The 23,106-nt window shown below is 42.7% G+C and overlaps 1 protein-coding gene across 2 annotated transcripts in view; it reads right to left on the reverse strand.

Annotated features, from left to right (window-relative positions):
* echdc1 (enoyl CoA hydratase domain containing 1) overlaps positions 1-22,879 on the reverse strand; it is a 43,179-nt gene extending 20,300 nt beyond the window's left edge. Inside the window, exons 1-3 of one of the 2 annotated variants that reach the window (XM_059981524.1) lie at positions 22,551-22,879; positions 13,507-13,741; positions 79-221 (exon numbers count right to left, since the gene is read on the reverse strand). In XM_059981524.1, coding sequence (XP_059837507.1) covers positions 79-221; positions 13,507-13,729 — 366 coding nt within the window. In that variant the 5' untranslated portion in view covers positions 13,730-13,741; positions 22,551-22,879. The remainder of the gene's footprint in view (positions 1-78; positions 222-13,506; positions 13,742-22,550) is intronic. The other variant, XM_059981523.1, reaches the window with a different exon arrangement.
* Positions 22,880-23,106: the final 227 nt, after the last annotated feature.

A 23,106-nucleotide genomic window follows, 5' to 3' on the forward strand; every position in this document is an offset into this window, starting at 1 on the left:
ACAATCTCTTTCTTCTCACTCCCACACAAGTAATTGGAAGCAAACAAATAATGAATCTTTAAATGGCCATTCACTTACCTCAGGGTTTAATATTGATTTTACTGCTCTCAAATCAGAGCCAGAGCAAAATGTATTATTTGCACCTCGTAAAATAAGACCTTTCCCGTTAGTCCAATGCTCCAATTCTTCTACTCTATCTCGGAATTCCAACATCATTGTCCCTAATAAAAGAAAACAACTTTCTCAGAACATTAAAATTATGTCAAAAATATGACTGAGGATTATAAGACTGTTAGAGCAATGAATGCTTTCAAACTTCCCTGCCAATTCTACCACTTTGTAATTAACTTTACAACAAGACAATCCAAGCTACTAGGATGGTGGGATTTATCAGGTATCAACCGTACCAACTTCTCTGGTATTGTTTTGACTAATCTTTAGTTCTTCATTTCCCCATTCTCACCATTGCCTCGATTCCCTAATATACTTGGCAGCTATTGTGCGTCTTTTTCAATGAAGATAAATGCAAAATATTGCACCTTTATTCCCAACAGGGTGGACAAACAGTGTGCAAAACCTAACAAACTGGAAATAAAAGAATTAATAATCATAATAATATGAACAGCCTATCCATTTCCCCCAGTATTATCTACAACCGGTATCACCCCAAAATCGATACACAACAGCATTAAACAATTACCTACACAGCAATATATATGTAAATCTTCATAAAGCCACAGTATTAAACACAAACAGTCTAGATGTTCCTAGCAATTGGGAGATATGCCTGTACTTCAGGTTTTACCAGCTAGAGCCGAGAAAAAAAATAAAAAAAATAAAAATAAACAATAAAAATCAAGAACATTAGATGAAGAGTCCTTGAAAGTGAGTTCACAGGTTGTGGGAAGAGTTCAGTGGTGGGGCAAGTGAAATTATTAATTTCTAACAAAATTGAGCTTACATTTTTTGATTCAACTTACAGGCTTACATGGGTTTGTAGGCTTATACGGCTAAGGTTAGTATTTTGTAAAAGCATGGTAACACTGTCAAACCAACTGCTTTCCCCTCTATCTAAATGAAAATATCATCAACCTGAAATGTAAATTGTTTCTCTCTTCACAAAACTGAGTACTCACAGAAGTTTCTGTATTGTGTTATGAAAAATCTAATTGGCATGCATGATTAAAAAAGACAGCTGCATCAAATTAGATATGAATATTGCAAATTATAATTAAGTCAATTGCCTTCAGCATTATACTGACAATTTGCAAATATGCAACACAATTTTGCATATCACATTAATATGTGTCCATGCGAGCTACTTACACAAATCAGCATTTTCAAAGTTTTTAGTTAACTTTGTGGCATGAAGCACAAATGCTGGAAATAAATCAGTAATATTTCTTGAGAGATACAGAGCTCTCTTTTACTCCACTTTCCAAAATCTATGCTGTTTATACTAATTGGCTTGAGTTTTCAAATTGTTGCCAAATTTAATTCTAAAAGAGATTATTCTGAACCTCTGACACTGCTCTCACTGCAGTGACATCAATAACTTTTCTGACAATGATCTTAAAAGCTCATTAATGAATTAAGTGGAGAATGCCACAGTGTGCAGACTGCTCCAAGAGTCTGGGGTTGTACATTTACCTATGCAGAGTCAGAAAATTAAAAGGAAGTATGTAGCGAATTTACCTGTCAGTTGGCTTATACACTACCCACACTCATCCAAAATCTGCATCACACGATGAAACACTTCCTCCTCACTTCCCTTTCCCCAAGGGTATACCAACATTTTATGGCTCAGCTGGACTGAACGATCAAAGGCCACAAGGCAGAACAGACCAGATCACAAGAGACACACAGGCTGTTAAGTTATTTTTAATTCACTCTTCTGATCTAAAACAATTCACATAGATTTAACTAAAATAAATTTAAACACTTTAGATTACTTGAAATAAAATAAACAAAGCTCTAACCTTTGAAAACAACTGGAAATCCCATTCAAGTGAATGGGATTCTGCTACAGTGCCTTGAAAAAGTATTCATGGGGTGATTGATAAGTTCATGGCCTAAAGGAGGAGGCGTCAATTTCAGAAAACCTAGCTATTAAAAATAACCTAGTTATTTTTCAACATAGTCCCCTCCTACATTTACACACTTAGTCCAGCAGTCTTGGACTATTGGAGTATAAAAAGTTGCATTGTTTGCTGTGTAACCAAAACTATGTAGTCAGCTTTGAACTTGCTATTTGCTATGCATGTGTCCAATTTAGTAGGAGAATGAAATCTTAAGAATGTAGAAGATAATGGGGTGTTAATGAGAGGTAGCTAAGAGATGTAGACTAGAACATGATTAAGGCAATGGGTAAAAACAATAATGGCAGATGTACCTGTGATACGCAACTGTAGATATGCTAATGCAACTAAACCAGGAGATTGTAGCGGTGTGCTACACGCAGCTCTAAAATTACGACACGGAGTCGGTAACTGCAGTCGAAGGAAAAAACTTTATTCGAAATTCTCAGCCTCACTTTTAAGCCTCCCTCAACCTGCCCCCCGTGGCAAAGCTCTGTGCTCGCAAACCCTCGTAGGCTATCTAATTGTGAGCCGGTTCGGATGTGCCAGGAAATGGGTCGCCACAAGATTGCAATAAAAAATACTGTGTACAAGGACTGGGGGGGGGGGGGGCAATCAGCGACTAGCTCAATGACTGTCTCAGCTTTGATTTGCAAATTAAAGTTTAACCCTTCTTGAAGAATCTTCTGCATCTCCTGGTCGTTTGTGGGGCACGAGAAACCACAACAAAATTGGCGACCGCGGCAGGACCGGAAAGAGACCCGCGGAAAGGAAACAGCAGATTGGGGACACTTCCCAGTCCTCTAGGGACACCCACAAGGCTAACAGAATTAAGGGTGCACCCAAACAAAAGGTAAGCGCTTTTTGCGACAATTTGGGCTAAGAATTCTGTTGGTTTTGGGGAGGTCTTGGAGTATCAGAAGTGTAGAACCACTGCCGAAGGGTCTCTCCAGTCCAAAGAATCTGGCAGAATTGGGGGTTAACAGGAGGCTCAGAGGATTGATCAGGAACACTGCAGTGAGGGAGTTAAGTGAAGAAAAATTCCACGTGGTGTTGGTAAGTCCCTGTGGATACCGCTTCGTATGAAACGAAGGTCTGAACGGGCAGGGAAAGAAAATAGAGAAAATCCCTGTGGATACCACTTTCTATGAAATGAAGGTCTGAACGGGCAGGGAAAGGGAAAATAGAGAAAATCCTCATGCATACCGCCTTAAGAGATAAGGGTCTGAAAAGACGAGGTGCAAAGAGAAAGTTCTGTGGATACCTCTCTAAATAGAGGTCTGTACGGGCAGAACAGAATAGGAAACAAGGACAGTCCAATATATAGTTTAAAGCGCTGGTAGATAGACGATAGACTAGGCATAGAATTAGAGTAAATAATATTATCCAGTAAACAAACTGTGAATCTCTGAAATACCTTAAAAAGAGAGAACAACATGACAGGTAAAGGAACGGCAGTAGAGATTCTGAGCAAAAAAATCCCGGTAAATAAATATGAGATCACAAAAACTTCAGAAAAATGGGAAAAGAGAACCAAAAACCTGGTCACAAAATGGCCAAGAGAAGGAACGTTTGATGTAAGCTTGTGTGAAGAATTGGAGGCACTAATTAATGTAACTCCCTGGGTCGCCTCAGGCTCGCTCAGCTCGTTCTTGTCTAGGGGGAGCAGCCTTCAGCCCTGCCAAACTGGGTAATCAGCTGGTGTGGATGCTGTGTGATGTCCCCGCCTCGCCCAAAAACAGACAGTACACCATATGCGATTAAATGAGTACAATTTATAAAGGTTACTATAACTAAGTGATTAATAACGATACAGTATATATGAAGAGAAAACTAAAGAAAAGGCGCCAAACTTATCAAAGTCCAAACCACTTCGTGCACAACCGTTGGAGCTCAATTTCTGAAGTCTTCTGGCCACCATTCGATCCCCTCCGAACTCCTCGACTCTCCAAACAGCTCAGGACCCTCCGAGTGGTCAACCAAGCACATCTAGCTTCATCCCCCCCCCCCCAGAGAATCTCCCGGCCTCGGAACCCCCTTTGGGGTCCGATCCTCGCCCAGCTTAGAGCATTGCGACCTCTCTCTCGACCCCCTCGCACCGATCTGCCCAGATCTGCCCAAAAGCCCGTCAACAAAAGCTTACAGACTCAGAAGAAAGAACATTAATCCCCATTTGGTTTACAAAGGAATACCATTCTCATTATCAGTAAATTAGCATTCCTGCTAGTTAACAAAAGGAAACCCTTTCCCAAGTAACAAAGAGAAAAAAGAAACCCCCTTTACATTAAAAATTACAAACCAAAAACGTAAGAAAAGAGGGCAAAAAAGAGAACGAGAAATGGAAGTGCTAAACGGAGGGAGAAAGGCTGAGGAGGACAGGTAGAATATTGATTACAAGCGAGGAAGACACTAAGGTGCTGGAGAAACAGCCTGTCAGAGGGAGGTACAGTGAGAAGCTGGCCTCAGCTCCGTACCTGGATGCGAAAGAAACAGAAAAGCCTCCTCCCTATAATGAGGAAGGAACCCCTAAGCAGTGCCCCCTGCTGACGGGAACAGTAAACATGCGGGGAGATGTACAAGTTTGGGATAATGAGGAGGAAAAATGACAATACGAGAAGGAAAAAGGGCCGATATGGAAGGAGATACAGGCAGAAAGGATAAAGGTGGAACAGGCAAAGAGAGAAATGAAAGAAGAGATTGAACGGATGAAATACTTGAGAGAGGAAAAGGAGTTTAAGGAGTATCGGTTATACCATAGTAATAAACAGACTAGAAAAGAAAGTGGCTCATCAGGGCAGGAAGAGATGAGGCATTCAAGAGGAAGTGGAAAAAGATAGATGAGAGTCTTGGAGAAACACAAGAGAGAAGGGAATCAAGCTCAAGCAAGGATCATGAGGAGTCCTTGCCACAGGTATACAGACACGGACAGGAAGAAAGAGAAGGTGACTCATTGGAGGAGCAAGAGTTAAGTGGAGAGAGAGAGGATGTGAGAATTTGTGGGGAAGAGGTAGGAGGCAGAAGCCTAGAAGAGCAGAAGGCGGCGAAAGGGGAGCGACTTGCGGAAGTAGAGAGAGAGCCAGATAAGTTACTGAGAGGGGATTGCCAGAAGAGATGCGAAAAATACTCCAGGGGGCAACCAAGTATTGAATCAAGACCGAAAGGAAGGACTCCACAGGGAGACCGAGGGAAGAAGAGGACCCCGGAGAAATTTGTGTGGGAGGCAGTAAAGACATACCCTGAGACAGATGGGGAGTCAGGCGAGGAGGAGAGCCAGGGCAGGTGGGAAGAAGGAGGAAGAATGATGCCGTTGTTAATTAAAGGATCAGGACAAGTGCAGTACATTCCTTGGGGATCCCAGGACCTAGAAGGGCTGAAAAACACTCTGCCTAATCTACATGAAGGAGCAGGGAAATGGATTAAAGCCTTTGAAGAAGACATGGCATGATGATTATTGGCTATGGGAGATTTGAAGGCACTATTGATATGGTTGATGGGAAGCTCCAAATTTAACGAACTAATGGAAATGGCTGGCATAGTAAACTTGAACGACCCAAGAACTGATGGAGACGGGTTTGACAGAGTGAGGCAGAGGGTATGGCAGGCCCTCAGGAAGCTTTATCCACCCAAAGTGGACCCCAAAGCCTTAAAGGAGGATCCACTGGGAGACACTGAAAACCCAGCAGCCTACGTAGAAAACCAGTTGAAAAGGTGGAGACTGGAGACTGAGCAAGAGGTGGAAAATAGTTTATTTATCACCACATTGTTCCGACATAGCATTTTGGATGCAATCCCTCCGCAAATAAAATCCAAACTGGAGGAAGTGGTTGGGCTGACGTCAATGACCCCACAAGAATTTAGAGATGACGTAGTCCATGCAGTTAAGAAATACCGGAAAGACAAACGAAGGTTGGCTGAGCAGCAGGAAGAGGTGCAAAGAAAGTTAATACAAATGCAGCTCAAAGAACTCAAAAAGAAGGAAAAAGAGAAAAGCAAAAAAGATGCTTCCAGCAACCACCGGTCCGAGTACAGCCATCGAACTGGATGAAGCACCACTATATGGAGGAACCGATCATACTGTAAGACAAGGGCCGGAAAACCCCATGCCAATAATCAACATCTTTGGAGGAGCATTCCCACAAATGCCCTATCAGGAACAGACGAAATTCAAACAGCCCAAACAGGACTGGAAGTCCCAAGGAGGGGGACAGAGGAGCTATGGGCAGAGGGGATCAGTGAGGAAACAAGGAGAAAGAGGTAGGTAGAGAGATTGTGCTGGGGATGTAATCAGCCAGGTCACATGAGAAGAGATTGTCCGTTTACACCATGGCCTGACACACACCAGCAGGAACCGATAAGAAGGGAACTAAAGTTTAACCAAGGACCAGCCCCCACAGGCCCAAGCGGACCTGTGAACCCCTATGCGAGGTATTAGGGGTGCCCCGAGAACTTGAGTGGGAAGGGACATTACCCAATGATAACAAGGGAGGCAGACGAGGAACCCATTGTTCAGGTTATGTTAGAAGGGCAACTGACACCAATGATGATAGATACTGGAGCCACGTACACTTGGATACAGCCACAGTATGCCCTTCATCTTCCCATGTCACAAAAGTTTATTAAGACGGTAGGGCTCTCGGGGAAAACATAGTTGACACAGTGCACGGCTCCAGTGCAGTTGAGAATGGGAAATAAAGGAATTATTTTGCCGGTGCTAGTATTTAAAGGAACTCCGATTAATTTGTTAGGCAGAGATGCCTTATTGAAACTGGAATTAAAATTAGAATGCACCAGAAATGGGCTGAGTGTGGAAAGAGCAGGGGCTCGATTGATAGTGCGAGAAGACAAGAAGGCTAATGTCTTTTGGATAGGAGACATCGCAGATCAGATTCAGGGAACCTGGGAAAAATGGAAAAGGGGCGTGCAGGCTATATTACCCAGGGGTGTAATGCCCAAATCTGAGCTACATTGTACAGTGATTTTTGACGAGACTCAGAACAGGGAATTAGAGGAGAGATGGCACCTGAGATGGCACCTGGAGGTATGTACCCAACAGCATCTGGAAGGGGAGGCTGTGATAATTGGAAAGCAAGGGGCAGCTTTACAAGTTAAGTAGAACACCTTCTTAGAAAAATGGTACAGGATACCGGAGGCTGCGCCCCACGTAACGTTGTTGGTAAATAAGGGATATCAGTCTAAAGACTTAGGACCCTTAGTTAAGAGTGCTGAAACCGTAACAGTCTGGAGGAAAATCATGCCAGAGGTGTGGATATCAGAAGACAACAGTTGGATTAAAATAATGGTCAGTGTAGATATGGTAGGGACAGTGAGAGAGGTCAAAATAACTCCCCAACCACACATGCCATTGCTGGGAAAGGAAAGAGGCCATCAGAAAGATAGAAGGTTAGATGAGTTGTGGTCTATTTTGTGGTCACAGCATCACAGGGACGTAGGGAAAATAAAAACAGCTAGTCGGGTGGAAATAAGGCTGAAAAAAGGAGCAATTCCACCCAGGAGACCACAATACCCTCTAAGACCAGAAACAGAAGAGGGAATAGCATCGGCAGTGCAGGGGTTGCTTGAAATAGGAGTGCTTAAAAGAACGAACAGTCCATGCAATACCACGTTGCTACCGGTTTTAAAAGCAGATAAATCTAAGTGGAGATTGGTGCATGATTTGCAAGCGGTAAATGATGTGGTAGAGGACTGGCCAGCGGTAGTCCCCAACCCACACACGCTTTTGACTAATGTTCCACCAGAAGCAAGTTACTTTTCAGTGATTGATTTGTGTTCGGCTTTCTTCAGCATTCCTCTAGCCCGGGGGTCGGCAACCTGCGGCTCCCGAGCCATTTGTGGCTCTTTCACCTCTGTGCTGCGGCTCCCTGTGGCTTTGGGAAATAATTGGTCAGTATTTAATTAAAATGTATTTTATGTTAGTTTGTTAGCTTTTGAAATGTAATTCTAAATTTGAAGATTATGGTGATCTTGTACAATCTAAGTGTGGCGACATCCGAAACGGCTCACAATTAGCCAGCATTCCGGCTAAGGGAGATAGCCTACGGGGGTTTGTGAGTACGCGTCTTTTGCAGCATCTGCGTCCATGGGGGCTGGGTTGAGAGAGGCTTAAAAGCAAGGCTGTTTAGCTCGAATAAAGCTATCTTTGACTGCAGTTTACTGACACCGCTACAACGTGTTTTTATCGCTGGCTGTCCAGACGGAAGGTGCTGAAACGCTTTGTCGCGTGTCTGGAAGAAGTGAAAACTTTCCTGGGCAGCAAAGGGCTCACCTTTCCTGAGCTGGAACAGCCAGAGTGGCTGGAAAAGCTACACTTCATGGTAGACATGACAGCGCACCTGAACACGCTGAACACAGCTCTTCAGGGGTAAGGACGTACAGCCCTGCACATGTTGGAGGATGTTTTGGCATTCGAGCGCAAGTTGACAGTGCTTGCCAGAGATTTACAGAAAGGCACTTTGTCTCACTTCCCCAATTTGAGAGAGTTCAAACAAGGTCACGACATGATAATTTCGGAGTATTTACATTCTGCAATCATCGCAATGCAAACATCGTTTGGGAAACGCTTCTGTGAGTTCAGAGAGGAAAAAAAACACATTATCCTTCCCGGTCACTCCCTTAAGCATCGATCCTTCCCTACTGAATACGACTGCATTGGCAGGTGTGAGTCAACCTGATCTTGAGATGGAACTGGCCGACATAGCCGACAAAGACATATGGGTGTCCAAGTTTAGACGCTTGACAGCAGACCTTGAAGATGTTGCCCGTTCTTGCTCAGAAACACAAATGGAGTGATATTGAAAACCTTCCAAAACCGGACAAACTTGTGTTCGAAACATTTATGTAAACATTAAAAAGTATGCGCTTTGAGTCCTGTCGATCTTTGGATCCACATATGTAAGTGAGCAGGTGTTCTCCAACATGAACTTTATTAAAAACAAACATCGCGCATGCCTCACAGATGACAGCTTGCGATCCTGTGTAAAGATGAAGGTGACGTCATACAGCCCTGATGTGCAGACGCTGTGCGCTGAGGTCCAGGAGCAGAAATCCCATTAACCAAGTATGATAAATATTTTAATTGCCTATTATTTTATGTGTATTCATATTTTTTCATTGTTCAGTGAAATAGTCCTTTTATTTTTCAGGCTGACAGCTGGCTGATGTTATTTTTGGTTTGCTGCTGGCGGAAAATTTAAGTTCGGCGTTTTTCATAAATACAAGAAGGACTCAAATAGACATTGAGTATTTTACTTTAAAGTAACTTTCAACCCAACGTCTTTTTTTCGGAGTTCAAAATGTTTTTGTTGCATGCAGAAATGTAATTTCGTTTTCTCTGCAGGAGTTCATCAATTTCATAAATGCAACACATTATAGTTTGTTTATACATAGCATAAAGGCAAAAAAAATGTTGTATGCAGTGTTATTTCATTTTAAATGTCAAACGGGTTTTGCGGCTCCCAGTGTTTTCTTTTCTGTGGGAAACGGGTCCAAGTGGCTCTTTCAGTGGTAAAGGTTGCTGACCCCTGCTCTAGCCGACCAGTGTCAGTATCTGTTTGCATTTACTTACAGAGGTGCTCAGTACACCTATACCAGAATGCCGCAAGGATTTAAACATTCACCACACGTTTTTAATCAGGTGTTGAAGGCAGACCTAGAGGGCATGCCATTGGAAAGTACATTGTTACAGTATGTGGATGACCTGTTGATTTGCTCCCACAATAAGGAACAGTGTGAGCAGGACACTATAACTCTGTTAGAGAAGCTGGCGCACGGAGGACATAAAGTATCCAAAAAGAAACTGCAATTTTGCACACAACAAGTGGAATACTTAAGCAGGGTAATATCCAAGGGAGTAAAGGCGATAGCACCAGATGATGACGTTTTTGGGAATGGCAGGGTACAGCTCAGGTTGGATAGGAGAATATGCTGAGATTGTGGCACCTTTGAGAAAGATAATGAAAGCAGGACATACAAATTTGAAGAACAGCTTACAGTGGAATGGAGAGGCGGTGATAGCTTTCAATACTATTAAGCAGGAATTGCAGTCAGCACCAGCATTAGCTTTGCCTGACTACGAGAAGGTTTTTCATTTGTATGTATCCAACCGACAGGAGGGTTATGTCACAGCGGTTCTAACACAAAAGACAGGCACAGGAAAAGCAAAGCAGCCAATAGCATACTACAGTACGAGACTAGATGAGGTAACTCAGGGGTATCCACCCTGTTATCAGGGATTGGCGGCGCTGTACTATGCATATGAAAAGGCATCATCTGTAACCCTGGGCTATCCTGTGACTCTGTACACACACCACAAAGTAGCAGAATTGCTGGAAAGAGGGAAATTTGTGCTGACGCCAGCCAGGATAGCAGTATCAGATGCTATTGACATTTCCTGACATAACTATACAGAGATGCACTACCAGTAACATAGACGATTTTGTCCCTTTGGGCTATGAAGGAGAACCCCATGATTGTGTAGGGAAGACGATGGCATTTGCCAAATTAAGAGCAGATTTGCGGTCGGAACCGCTAGAGGATGCAGATAAAAAGGTTCTGTTCATAGGTGGCTCTTTTTATAGGGATTGTGATGGAAATCATGCAGGGTTCTCAGTAGTGCAGCAGTATCAGTCAAGCTATAAGATTATTAGGACGGAGTCCTGTCCCCAATCGTGTTCCGCCCAACTAGCGGAAATCAAAGTCCTGACAGCTGTGTATGAAATGATGGAAGGTGAGAAAGTAGACATCTATACTGATTCGGCATATGCTCATGGAGAATGCCATTTGTTCGGGGCAGTGTGGAAACAGAGGTTTTTAAAAAAGCAGTGGAGATCCCATACAACATTGTCAGCAAATTCTAGACTTAATAAAAGCCATGATGAAACTTAAAGCATTGCCTATAGTAAAACGCCAGGCACATAAAAAGGGAAATGATGTAATAACAAAGGGAAATCAAGCTGCGGATGAGGCAGCCAGAAAAGCGTCTGGGTGTACATCAGCTGTCATTGCCCCCCAGGTAAGCCTAGTTCCGGAACCTGTGGTAGAGGACCTAATTGAAATACAAGGTAAGGCAACTTTGGCAGAACAGACAATGTGGAGAGGAAGGGGGGCCAAGCAGAACCTGGAAGGCTTGTGGAGCATGGAAGACGGTTTGTTTTTAGCGCCCACCCCTCTACTGACGATTCTGATTTCAGAAGCGCATGGGATTGACCATTGTGCAAGGGAAGTGATAAAGGAAATGAAGAAGGATGGTTTTTGGTCACCTTGTTTACAGGCTTCAGTGGACTTTGTCTTGTCACAGTGCGAGGTATGCGCACAGAATAATGTTCAGAAAATAGTGCTGTACTTTTATACCAAATAACAGTAGTCCAGAAGGATCGTTTACTAAGGCAATGTATAAGTTGAAAAATATAAGAAAGGAAGTTAAACAGAATGCAGGGTCCAGACATCAGTTATTTGACTGGTTAGAAAGTAGACTCGGAGGATGGGGAGCATGGCTTACTAAAATGGCAATAACTGTCAGCATTGTATTGCTGAGCTGTGCACTTGTGCTGTGCTGTTTTCTTCCTTGTCTCAAGTCTCTTGTAGCGCGTGCTGCAACCAAACAATTTCTGATGCTTGTGGCAATTACTGAAGCAAGCTTAGTGGAGAAAGAAACACCGAAAATGTATCGTTACAGCCTACAACACCTGCAGGATGAACAAGAGCAAAACGACAGTGTGGGAGTAGATTGTAAGGGCTTCTGAGTTTTTTTCCCTGTCTCAGGTACAGAGGGACAGGTTTTTGGCTCAGCAGCCCAGGGTAACAGGGAGAAAATACTTTGAGGTCTTGGCACAGGAAATTATAGTTTAACCCGAGATTGGGCATAAGTGCTTGAGTTTATATTGGGGCTTCTGTGCGTGGACTCTTAGTCTTCTTTCTCTGTGTGAGAAAGGGGGGTTATATTGGAGTATAAAAGCTGCATTGTTTGCTGTGTAACCAAAACTATGTAGTCAGCTTTGAACTTGCTATTTGCTATGCATGTATCCAATTTAGTAGAATGAAATCTTAAGAATGTAGAAGACAATGGAGTGTTAATGAGAGGCTAGCTAAGAGATGTAGATTATGTAGTCACCTTTGAGTTTGCTATTTGCTACGCATGTATCCAATTTAGTAGGAGAATGAAATCTTAAGAATGTAGAAGATAATGGAGTGTTAATGAGAGGTAGCTAAGAGATGTAGACTAGATCATGATTAATTCAATGGGTAGAAACAATAGTGGCAGATGTACTTGTGATATGCAACTGTAGACTGATTGGATATGCTAATGCAACTAAACCAGGAGATTGCAATAAAAAATACTGTGTACAAGGACTGGGGGGGGGGGGTGCGGTCAGCGACTAGCTCAATGACTGTCTCAGCTTTGATTTGCAAATTAAAGTTTAACCCTTCTTGAAGAATCTTCTGCGTCTCCTGGTCGTTTGTGGGGCACGAGAAACCACAAAAGGACCTCCAGAAATTGTCCATAGCAGGAGTGATTGATAAGCTTGTGGCATAAGGTAGATGGAGATGGGTTATACAGCTTACATTACATGCACATGCAGTTCAACTCTGAGTGAAAGTCTGAAGTTAATAGCTCATCGGGGTGATTGATAAATTCGTGGCCTAAGGTAGACAGAGACAAGAGCAGTATAATGGAGATAGCGTCATGCTATGGAGATGCTTTTCAGCAGCAGATACTGGAAATCTGGTCAGGAATGATGAGAAGATGAACTCTGCTAAATACAGAAAGATCCTGGGTAAAAACCTGCCAGAAAGCTTAAACTGGGGAGGAAGCCAGTCTTTCAGCTCGACAAGAACCCGAAGCAGACTGCCAGGGCAACCATGGAGTGGCTTCAAATGAAGAAAAGTGAATGGTCCAGTCAGTCATGACCTTAACCTCATCAAACATCTCTGGCAAGACCTCCCTGAACTACCAACCAGTGGTACGTTTTGGTCCATTAATATTCAAGGCAAACAATTCTATAAACAGACATGTAGACCTTCATCCTATTTAAGAGCCAATGCCACGATACCAATCAACAATAAGATTTCTTCCCTATATCACAATTGAGTTTCCATGATGACCAATCAGCTGATTGATACGTATATAAGAGCCTAGCATTGGAGAACATACCACAATTAACAACGCACTGATGATGTCTCCTCAAATGGCGAGGAAACAACTCAACCCAACCAATATCTACCTCATTAAGCTACAGAACTTGCATTTCCCATTGTATTTAATTCTATTCAATAGAACACTGGACTGTTTTTTTACATGTTGATATAATACTTCACTTGGAAGAACTGAGGTGCTAACCTACCTTATTTATCTAAAAAAACAATATTCTGATAAATAGCCTGTGCTCATCACCTGAAAATAAAAATAGCATACCTGAAAATGCATTCATTCGATCAGGGTGATTTATGATCATGGTGGCAATCCCATTTTGATCTTTCTGCAGATCAACAGATCCACCACGGAGCTGCTCGAGTTTTCCCTTGATATCATCTTCATTTACTCTGTAGACAGAGGTATATGTGGACAAGCTCCTCTGTAGCAGTATTTGGTTCCTCAGGCTGCACAATGCACACTTATAGATGCACAGCAAAGCCATTTCACCTCAATGCTGAAATAAGTAAATAACAAATATCAGTTCCTTTCACAAGATTGTTCACGTATTCCCCCTCCATTTTACAGTCCCCAAACAACAAATTACAGCTTTAAAAAAAAATCACTTTATTTGGGGCAACATACAAGATGTTTCAATGTTCCAGCCCAAGACCCTTCTTCAGGACTGGACTATTTCCTTGGGACAAGCATTTGTATCTAATTCTACATGGAATACTTGGGTCATATATATTTTCAACCAAATATTCAGGAATAATTGGCATATAGGATTTTCTGCAGAATATTACCTGATGGATATTAAATATATATTAAAATTGCAGTGCCTATTCCCTGAATAACTTGGAACAAGTTAAACTATACAGATCATACACCCTTTTGTATCTGTAATGCAAAGCATTGAACCTTAAAAGAAATGAGTTGGGGGGTGGGGGAGAAGAGAGAGAGAGAAATAAATAAAATCACAACATTGAGTGATATTCGACCCAACTCTGATATTCAAACTAAACACAGAAAATCTTAGTTGAAGAGTACCACTCAATTTAGCATGTAATGGATTACAAAAACATTGCACCAACACGCTGTACAGCAGACTATCTATAACCAGCATCACATGCAGAAATGCTGCCATGAGCCATTTTAAACTCCAGGTCAAAGGACACCTGACTACTGAATGCCTGTCAGTTTCATGCTGCCCAAAATAGGATTAGCAGAAAGCCTCTGCAATCTGAACAGGAATGAAGCTAGCTGCAATAGTCTGAAAAATGTTCACCAACCAGGATTCAATCTTTTTTTGCTGTACTTCACTAAGCAAAAATCATAGAATTCCATAAAACCTTATCAAATGACAATACATATGCATTGTGGAACTGAAACATTCCTCCCATTCATTTCTTTTCAGGTTAAAGGTTTTGCAATACAGATACAAAAAGGTGTATGATCTGTATAATCTAATCTGTTCCGAGTTATTCAGGGAATAGGCACTGCAATTTCTCTGGAATCCCCAAAAGAGAATTCTTACTGTTGCTTGCTTTTAAGAATCTCCATTTTAAAAAAAACAAGGTTCCACATCAAGTAAGGATATTTTTCAAAAAGCCAAATAAAATGTATCAGCTGAAAAATTGAAAAACAAGAAGTTAGAAGTACTCAGAAGGGTGGCTTCTGTGAAGAGAAATAAAAAGGGTTAATATCATCAGTGAAAGTGAAAGAACAAGACACTGAGAATCTGCAACAGAGCATACCAGAAGTACACAGTAGGTCAGTCAGCATTAATTAATGTCACACTTTGAGGAGTGTTTGATGGTCCTGAGCCTCTACTCCCAGGAATTTAGAAGGAAAGGGGACCTCACTGAAGCCCATCGAATATTGAAGAGCCTAGATAGAGTGGATGTGGAGAGAATGTTTCCTATCGTGGGTGGAATTTAGGACCAGGCAGCCCAACTTCAGAATAGTGGGCCGTCCATTTAGAACAGATGAGGAGAAATTTCTTTAGAGTGATGAATCTGCAGAATTTGTTACACCCAGGTCATTGGGTGTATTTAAGATGGAGGTTGATAGGTTCTTGATTAGTCAGGGCATGAAAGGTTAAATAGAGAAGGCAGGGGAATGTATTTGAGTGGGAAATTGAATCAGCCGGATCAATCAGCGTGTGATTGTCAAGCTGAGATCAGACTGTGAGTTGGATGGAGCATTAAAGTGTCAGGTGAGGAGAAGCTCAGAGTTACTCTTGGGGACTGAACAGGGATGTTCTGCAAAGCAGTTAACAAATCAGCATTTGTGTTCCCTGTTTTAGTCCACGTTGAATACTGAATGCAAATCAGTAAACTGGGGGAAAAGAAACTGCAAGTGAATTGCTACTTCAGCAGAAAGAACCATGCGGGACCCATGCAGGAAGGGAAAAGGTAAAAGGGCAGGTGGTTCAAGTAAAGAGGGAAGAGGTTGGTGGAGATGTAAGAGCAATTCAGGGGGAGCTTTGAAATGCTGGAAGGGAAGAGAGGGGAAGATGTAACAGGTAACTAAATCGTGGAAGAGTGCAGAAATCACAGGAAAATGATCCACTGAATGTGGAGGCTGCAGTGAGGGTAAAGGAAATCCTAACTGCTCCAACTGGGGTATAAAAGCTCAAGTGAGAACATAAGTGCCAGAAATACATAAGGGGTTCAAAAGAGGTGAGAGTGGTTATTGGACCACTGGAAAATGATGCTGGAGAGGTAGTAATGGTGGAGAATGAAATAACAGACCAACTGAATAAGTATTTTGCAACATTCTTCTCTGTGGAAGACACTAGCAGTATTGTGGAAGTTCCAGGTTTCGGGGGTATTGAAGTGTGTGAAGTTACCATAACTAGTGAGAAGGCTCTAGGGAAACAGAAAGGTCTGAAGGTAGATAATTCAGCTGGAACACATGGTGTGCACCCCAGAGTTCTGAAAGAGGTGGCTAAAAAGATTGTGGAGGCATTAGTAAATGATCCTTCAAGAATCACTAGGTTCTAGAATGGTTCCAGAAGACTGGAAAATTGCAAATATCAATCCACTCTTCAAGAAGGGAGAGAGGCAGAAGAAAGAAAACCACAGAAATAGAAATCTACAGCACATTACAGGCTCTTCGGCCCACAAAGTTGTGCCGATCATGTAACCTACTCTAGAAACTACCTAAAATTTCCCTAGCATATAGCCCTCTATTTTTCTAAGCTCTGTGTACCTATCTAAGAGGCCCTTAAAGGACCCTATTGTATCTGCTTCCACCATCGCCGGCAAAATATTCCACTCACCCACCACTGTGTGAAAAACTTACCAGACGTTCCCTCGGTATCCGTTTCCAAGCACCTTAAAACTATGTGCCCTCGTGTTAGCCATTTGAGCTGTGGGGAAAAAACCTCTGGCTATCCAAATGACTGATGTCACTCATCATCTTATACACCTCTATTAGGTCACTTCTCATTCTCCGTCACACCAAGGAGAAAACGCCAAGTTCACTCAATCTATTCTCATAAGGTACACCCTCCAATCCAGGCAACATCCTTGTAAATCTCCTCTGCACTCTCTCTATATATTATCTGCATCCTTCCTGTAGTGAAGTGACCAGAACTGAACACAGTACTCCAAGTGGGGTCTGACCAAGGTCTTGTATAACTCTAACATTACCTCTCAGCTCTTGAGCTCAATCCCATGGTTGATGAATGCCAACACACCATACGCCTTCTTAACAACACTGTCAACCTGTACAGCAGCTTTGAGAGTCCTATGTACACAGACCCCAAGATCTCTCTGATCCTCCACACTGCCAAGAGTCTTACCATTAATATTATATTCTGTCTTCAAATTTGACCTACCAAAATGAACCACCTCACACTTACCTGGGTTGAACGCCATCTCCCACTTCTCAACCAAGTTCTGCATCCTATCAATGTCCCCGATAACCCTCCAGACTATACACAACACCCCCAACCCTTTGTGTCACCAACACTTACTAACCCATCCCTCCACTTCCTCATTCAGGTCATTTTTTTAAATATATATAAAAATTCACAAAGAGAAGGGGTCCCAGAGCAGATCCCTGCGGAACACCACTGGTCACTGACCTCTATGCAGAATACAAACCATTTACAACCACCCTTTGCCTTCGTGGGCAAGTCAATTCCGGATCCACAAAGCAAGGTCTCTTTGGACTCCATGTCTCCTTGCTTTCTGAAGGAGCTTTGCTTAGGCCTCAGTGGTTGGGAAGATGGTGAAGTCCATGATTAAGGATAAGGCACATGATGAAGTAGATCAAAGATAGTACTGTTTCCTTAAAGGAAAATCTTGCCTGACAAATTTGTTAGCATTTTTTTGGGCAAATAGCAGGCAGGTTAGACAAAGGGGAGTCAGTAGTTGTTTACTTGGATTTTCACAAGGCCTTTGGCAAGGTGCTGTACATGAGGCTGCTTAACAAGTTACGAGCACATGCTATTACAGGAAAGATACTGGCATTGATAAAGCAGTGGCTGATTTGCAGGAGGCAAAGAGCATGAATAAAAGAACCTTTACTGGTTGGCTGCTGGTAACTAGTGGTGTTCCACAGAGGTCTGTGTTGGGACCAATTCTTTTTATGTTATACGTCAAAGATTTGGAAGATGGAATTGATGGCTTTGTTGCAAAGTTTGCAGATGAGATGAAAATAGGGACAGGTAGCTTTGAGGAAGTAGAGAGTCTACAGAAAGATTTAGACACATTAGGAGAATGGGCAAAGAAATGGCAGATGGAATATATTGTCAGCAAGGGTATGGTCATGCATTTTGGTAGAAGAAATGAAAGGGATGACTATTTTCTAAATAGAGAGAAAATTCAAAAATCTGAATTGCAAAGTGACTTGGGAGACCTCATGCAGGAGTACCTAGAGGTTAATTTGCAGGTTGAGTCTGTGGTGAGGAACGCAAATGCGATGTTAGCATTCACTTCAAGAGGACTAGAATATAAAAGCAAGGATGTGATGATAAAGCACTGGTGAGTACTGTGAGCAGGTTTGGGCTCCTCATCTTAGAAAGGATATGCTGACACTGGAGAGGGTTCAAAGGAGGTTCACAAAAATGAAACCAGGATTGAATGGCTTGTCATATGAATAGCATCTTATGCCTTTGAGCCTGCATTCACTAGAATTCATAAGAATGAGGGTGACCTCATTGAAACCTATCGAATGTTGAAAGCCCTTGATAGAGTGGATGTGGAAAGGATGTTTCCTAAAGTGGGAGAGTCTTAAGACCAGAGCCCCAGCCCCAGAATACAAGGACATCTTTTTAGAATGGAGATGAGGAGAAATTTCTTTAGCCAGAGAGTGGTGAACCTGTGGAATTTTTTGCCACAGGCAATTGTGAAGGCCAATTCTTTATGTATATTTAAGGCAGAGGTTGACAGATTCTTGATTAGTCAGGGCATGAAGAGATACGGGGAGAAGGCAGAAGACTGGGTCTGAGAGGAACATTGAATAAACCATGATGAAATGGTGGAGCAAACTCAATGGGCCAAATGGCTGAGTTCTGAGATATAGATCTTATGGTCTCAAATAGAGATGTTCTTGAGAATCCTGTCAACTATAGCAGTAGGGATGGCACCATTCATTAGCATAGCAGACAGGACAGAGGAAAAGGATGGCAGAGGATGAGGGCTTAAAAAGGATGACAGCAGAGGATGAGGGCTTAAAAAGGATTGAAATGAGTATTAGTAACACACACAAAATGCTGAAGAAACTCAGCAGGCCAGGCAGCATTATGGAAAAAGAATAAACAGTTGACATTTCAGACCAGGGCCCTTTATCAGAACTGGAAAGGAAGGGGGGAAAAAAATATCAGATCACGAAGGTGGGGGTGGGGCAGGAAGAAATACAATGTCGTAGGTGATAGGTCTGAAACATCAATGGTTTACTCTTTTCCATAAATGCTGCCTGACCTGCTGAGTTCCTCCAGCATTTTGTGTGTTTTACCTTGATTTCTGCAGATTTTTTCTTGCAAGTATTTGTGAATTAAGTTCACATATCTCACAAAAATGCATGCTGGCTTTAACCCTCCATGGTCTGCATCACTATACCAATAATTCTGTAACTATGCCCAACATTTAGAGCAGAGGTTCCCAACCTGGGGTCCATGGCTCAGAAAAGTTTGGAATGCCTGGATTTTGAGGAAATTAGTGGTTTCTGTGTGTGTCTGTGTGCCTCTTTCAATGTTTAATGTTTAAACCCTGCATCAAGACCCAGAATAGTGGGGAACATAGTTAACCACTTCATGCTGGCCATGTTCCCTCTCCAACCTTAATCATGATGCAAGGTTTCAAGCCAAAACAAGAAACATTCCTCACCAGCCCCACCCACAACAGATGCTACTCAACCCACTGAGTGAGTTATTGCCTAAAGTAGCAATTCCATCAACACCAGAGCAAAGATGCAAAAGTCCTTCACACCATCCAAATGTGGACGGAGATTATTTGAGGTCGCTACAATTCCCTCAAACTAATTCAAAATTAGAAAGTGCAGAAAATACTAAAATAATATAAGAATTAGGAGCAGGAGTAGGCTATCCGGCCCATCGAGCCTGCCCTGCCATTCAATAAGATCATGGCTGATCTGTCCATAAACTCAGTTCCATCTACCTGCCTTTTCCCCATAACCCTTAATTCCCTTACTATGTAAAAACCAATCTAACTGTTTCTTAAATATATTTAGTGAAGAAGCCTCAACTGCTTCCCTGGGCAGAGAATTCCACAGATTCCCCACTCTCTGGGAAAAAAGTTTCTCCTCATCTCCGTCCTAAATCTTCTCCCCTAAATCTTGAGGCAATGTCCCCTAGTTCTAGTCTCACATACCAATGGAAACAACTTTCCTACTTCCACCTTAAAACATAGAAAATCTACAGCACAATACAGGCCATTCGGCCCACAAAGTTGTGCTGAACATGTCCCTACCTTAGAAATTACTAGGCTTACCTATAGCCTTCTATTTTATTAAGCTCCATGTACCTATCCAAAAGTCTCTTAAAAGACCCTATCGCATCCGCCTCCACCACTATCGCTGGCAGCCCATTCCAGGCACTCACCGAGTAAAAAACTAACCCCTGACATCTCTGTACCTACTCCCCAGCACCTTAAACTATTTTCTCTTGTGGCAACCATTTCAGCCCTGGGAAAAGGCCTCTGACTATCCACAGAATCAATGCCTCTCATCATCTTATACATCTTTATCAGGTCACCTCTCATCCCCCTTCACTCCAAGGAGAAAAGGACCAAGTTCAGTCAACCTATTCTCATAAGGCATGCTTCCCAACCCAGGCAACATCCTTGTAAATCTCTTCTGCACTCCTTCTATAGCTTCCACATCCTTCCTGTAATGAGGTGACCAGAACTGAGCACAGTACTCTGTGGGGTCTGACCAGTGTCCTATATAGCTACAACATTACCTCTCGGCTCCTAAATTCAATTCCACGATTGATGAAGGCCAAAACACCGTACGCCTTCTTAACAGGGTCAACCTGCGCAGCTGCTTTGAGAGTCCTATGGACTCGGACCCCAAGATCCCTCTGATCCTCCACACTGCCAAGAGTCTTACCATTAATACTATATTCTGCCATCACGTTTGACCCACCAAAATGAACTACTTCACACTTATCAGGGTTGAACTCCATCTGCCACTTCTCAGCCCAGTTTTGCATCCTATCAATGTCCCGCTGTAACCTCCGACAGCCTTCTCCACAATACCTCCAACTTTTGTGTCATCAGCAAACTTACTAACCCATCCCTCCACTTCCTCATCCAGGTCATTTATAAAAACCACAAAGAGTAAGGGTCCCAGAACAGATCCCTGAGGCACTCCATTGGTGACCGACCTTCATGCAACCACTCTTTGCCTTCTGTGGGCAAGCCAATTCCGGATGCACAAAGCAATGTACCCTTGGATCCCATGCCTCCTTACTTTCTCAATAAGCCTTACTTGGGGTACCTTATCAAATGCCTTATCTATCCCTTTCAAAATTTGTATGTTCCTATAAGATCCCCTCTCATTCTTCTGAACTCCAGAGAGTATAGTTCCCGGCAACTCAATCTCTCCTCAAAGGTTAACCCCTCCATCCCTGGAATCAACCTGGTGAACCTCCTCTCTACTGCCTCCAAAGCCAGTATATCCTTCCTCAAGTATGGAGACCAGAACTGCGCACAGTACTCTAGGTACTCCAGTACCCTGTATAGTTGCAGCATGAGCTCCCTGCTCTTGAATTCAATCCCTCTAGCAATGAAGGCCAACATTCTGTTTGCCTTCTTAATAACCTGTTGTACCTGCAAGCCAGCTTTTTGCGATTCACGAACAAGCACTCCCAAGACCCTCTGCACAACAGCATGTTGCAATCTTTCATCATTTAAATGATCATCTGCTTTTCTATTATTCCTTCCAAAGTGGATGATCTCACATTTACCAGCATTGTATTCCATCTGCCAGACCTTAACCCACTCATTTAACCTATCTATATCCCTCTGCAGACTCTCCACATCCTCTGTACAATTTGCTTTTCCACTCAGTTTAGTGTCATCAGCTAATTTTGCTACACTAGACTCAGACCCCTCTTCGAAATCATCAATGTAAATGGTAAACAGCTGTGGGCCCAGCACCAACCCCTGTGGCACCCCACTCACCACTGACTGCCAACTGGAGAAACACCCATTTATACCAACTCTCTGCCCTCTATTGGTTAACCAATCCACTATCCATGCCAATACACTTCCTCCGACTCCATGCATCCGTATCTTATTTATAAGTCTCTTATTGAACACCTTCTGGAAATTAAAGTATACGACATCCACCCGTTCCCCTCTATCCACTGCACTCATTATGTCCTCAAAGAACTCCAGTAAAATAAGTACTAAGTTATTCAATTTCTTTAATCTCTTATTAAATAACAATTTCTTTAAAGGTTGCATTTAAACAACTTTAGCATGATTATAATTTCGGATAAAGTGCTAGAACACAACGCTGGTTGATTTCCAGTATTGTGCAGAGAGGCCGTGCATTAAATATTCTCTGGTGATATTTATTATATAATACCAACTGAATACCCAATGTCGAACGGAGTGCTTTCCTTGTCATATGCATTCTTAAAAATATTCAAAATGTAATCATTGGGCGAGAAGCTACACACTCGAACAGTTACAGAACTCGTTCTTGGCTACAGTAATGCAAGCAAACAAAACAGAATGATCGGAAGCGAAGCTGTACCAAATCCAATTAGGCCTTGAATCCGCGTTTTTTCAACCTCCACATATATATATATAAAATCAATGAAGTGTTTTACGAACTCTTACCGGGTCGTTTTTTTTACCAATTACACCAGACACAAAGGCATGCAAGGTGATCGCTCTCCACAGGCACCCGGATCCGGTGTACGAAATGCCGGAGTACAGCTAAGGATTTAAACTCTTCCTTCAAACACAGCGAAGTTTAAATGCCGCCTTCTTGGACGGAACGCCGGATTTCACGCAAGCCCCAGTGGCTGACACGACAACGCCGCTCTGGTGCGCCCTGCCTGCGGACGGTCAGTGAAGGCCGTCCGGAGCCAGCGGGGAATTCGGAAATTCTCCGGACCCGGCGGACTCTTTACGTGACCCCGCCTCCGTGTCTGCATGTGATTCCCCTCCAGCCGGCTGCTCGACCCGGAGACGAGGCAAAGATAATTTAAGCACTTTAATTGTCTTCTTTTTGCTGCCCCCGATGACTGTTTTCAGAGGGCGGGTAAGCGTATGATTCTGACATTATAAGTTAGTATTAGACACAGGAGATTCTGTAGGTGCTGGAAATATGAGCAACACACGCAAAATGTGGAGGAACTGAGCAGGTCAGGTAACATCTTTGGAGTGGAAT

Source organism: Hypanus sabinus, chromosome 10 (genome assembly GCF_030144855.1).
Source record: "Hypanus sabinus isolate sHypSab1 chromosome 10, sHypSab1.hap1, whole genome shotgun sequence".
Taxonomy (NCBI): Eukaryota; Metazoa; Chordata; class Chondrichthyes; order Myliobatiformes; family Dasyatidae; genus Hypanus; species Hypanus sabinus.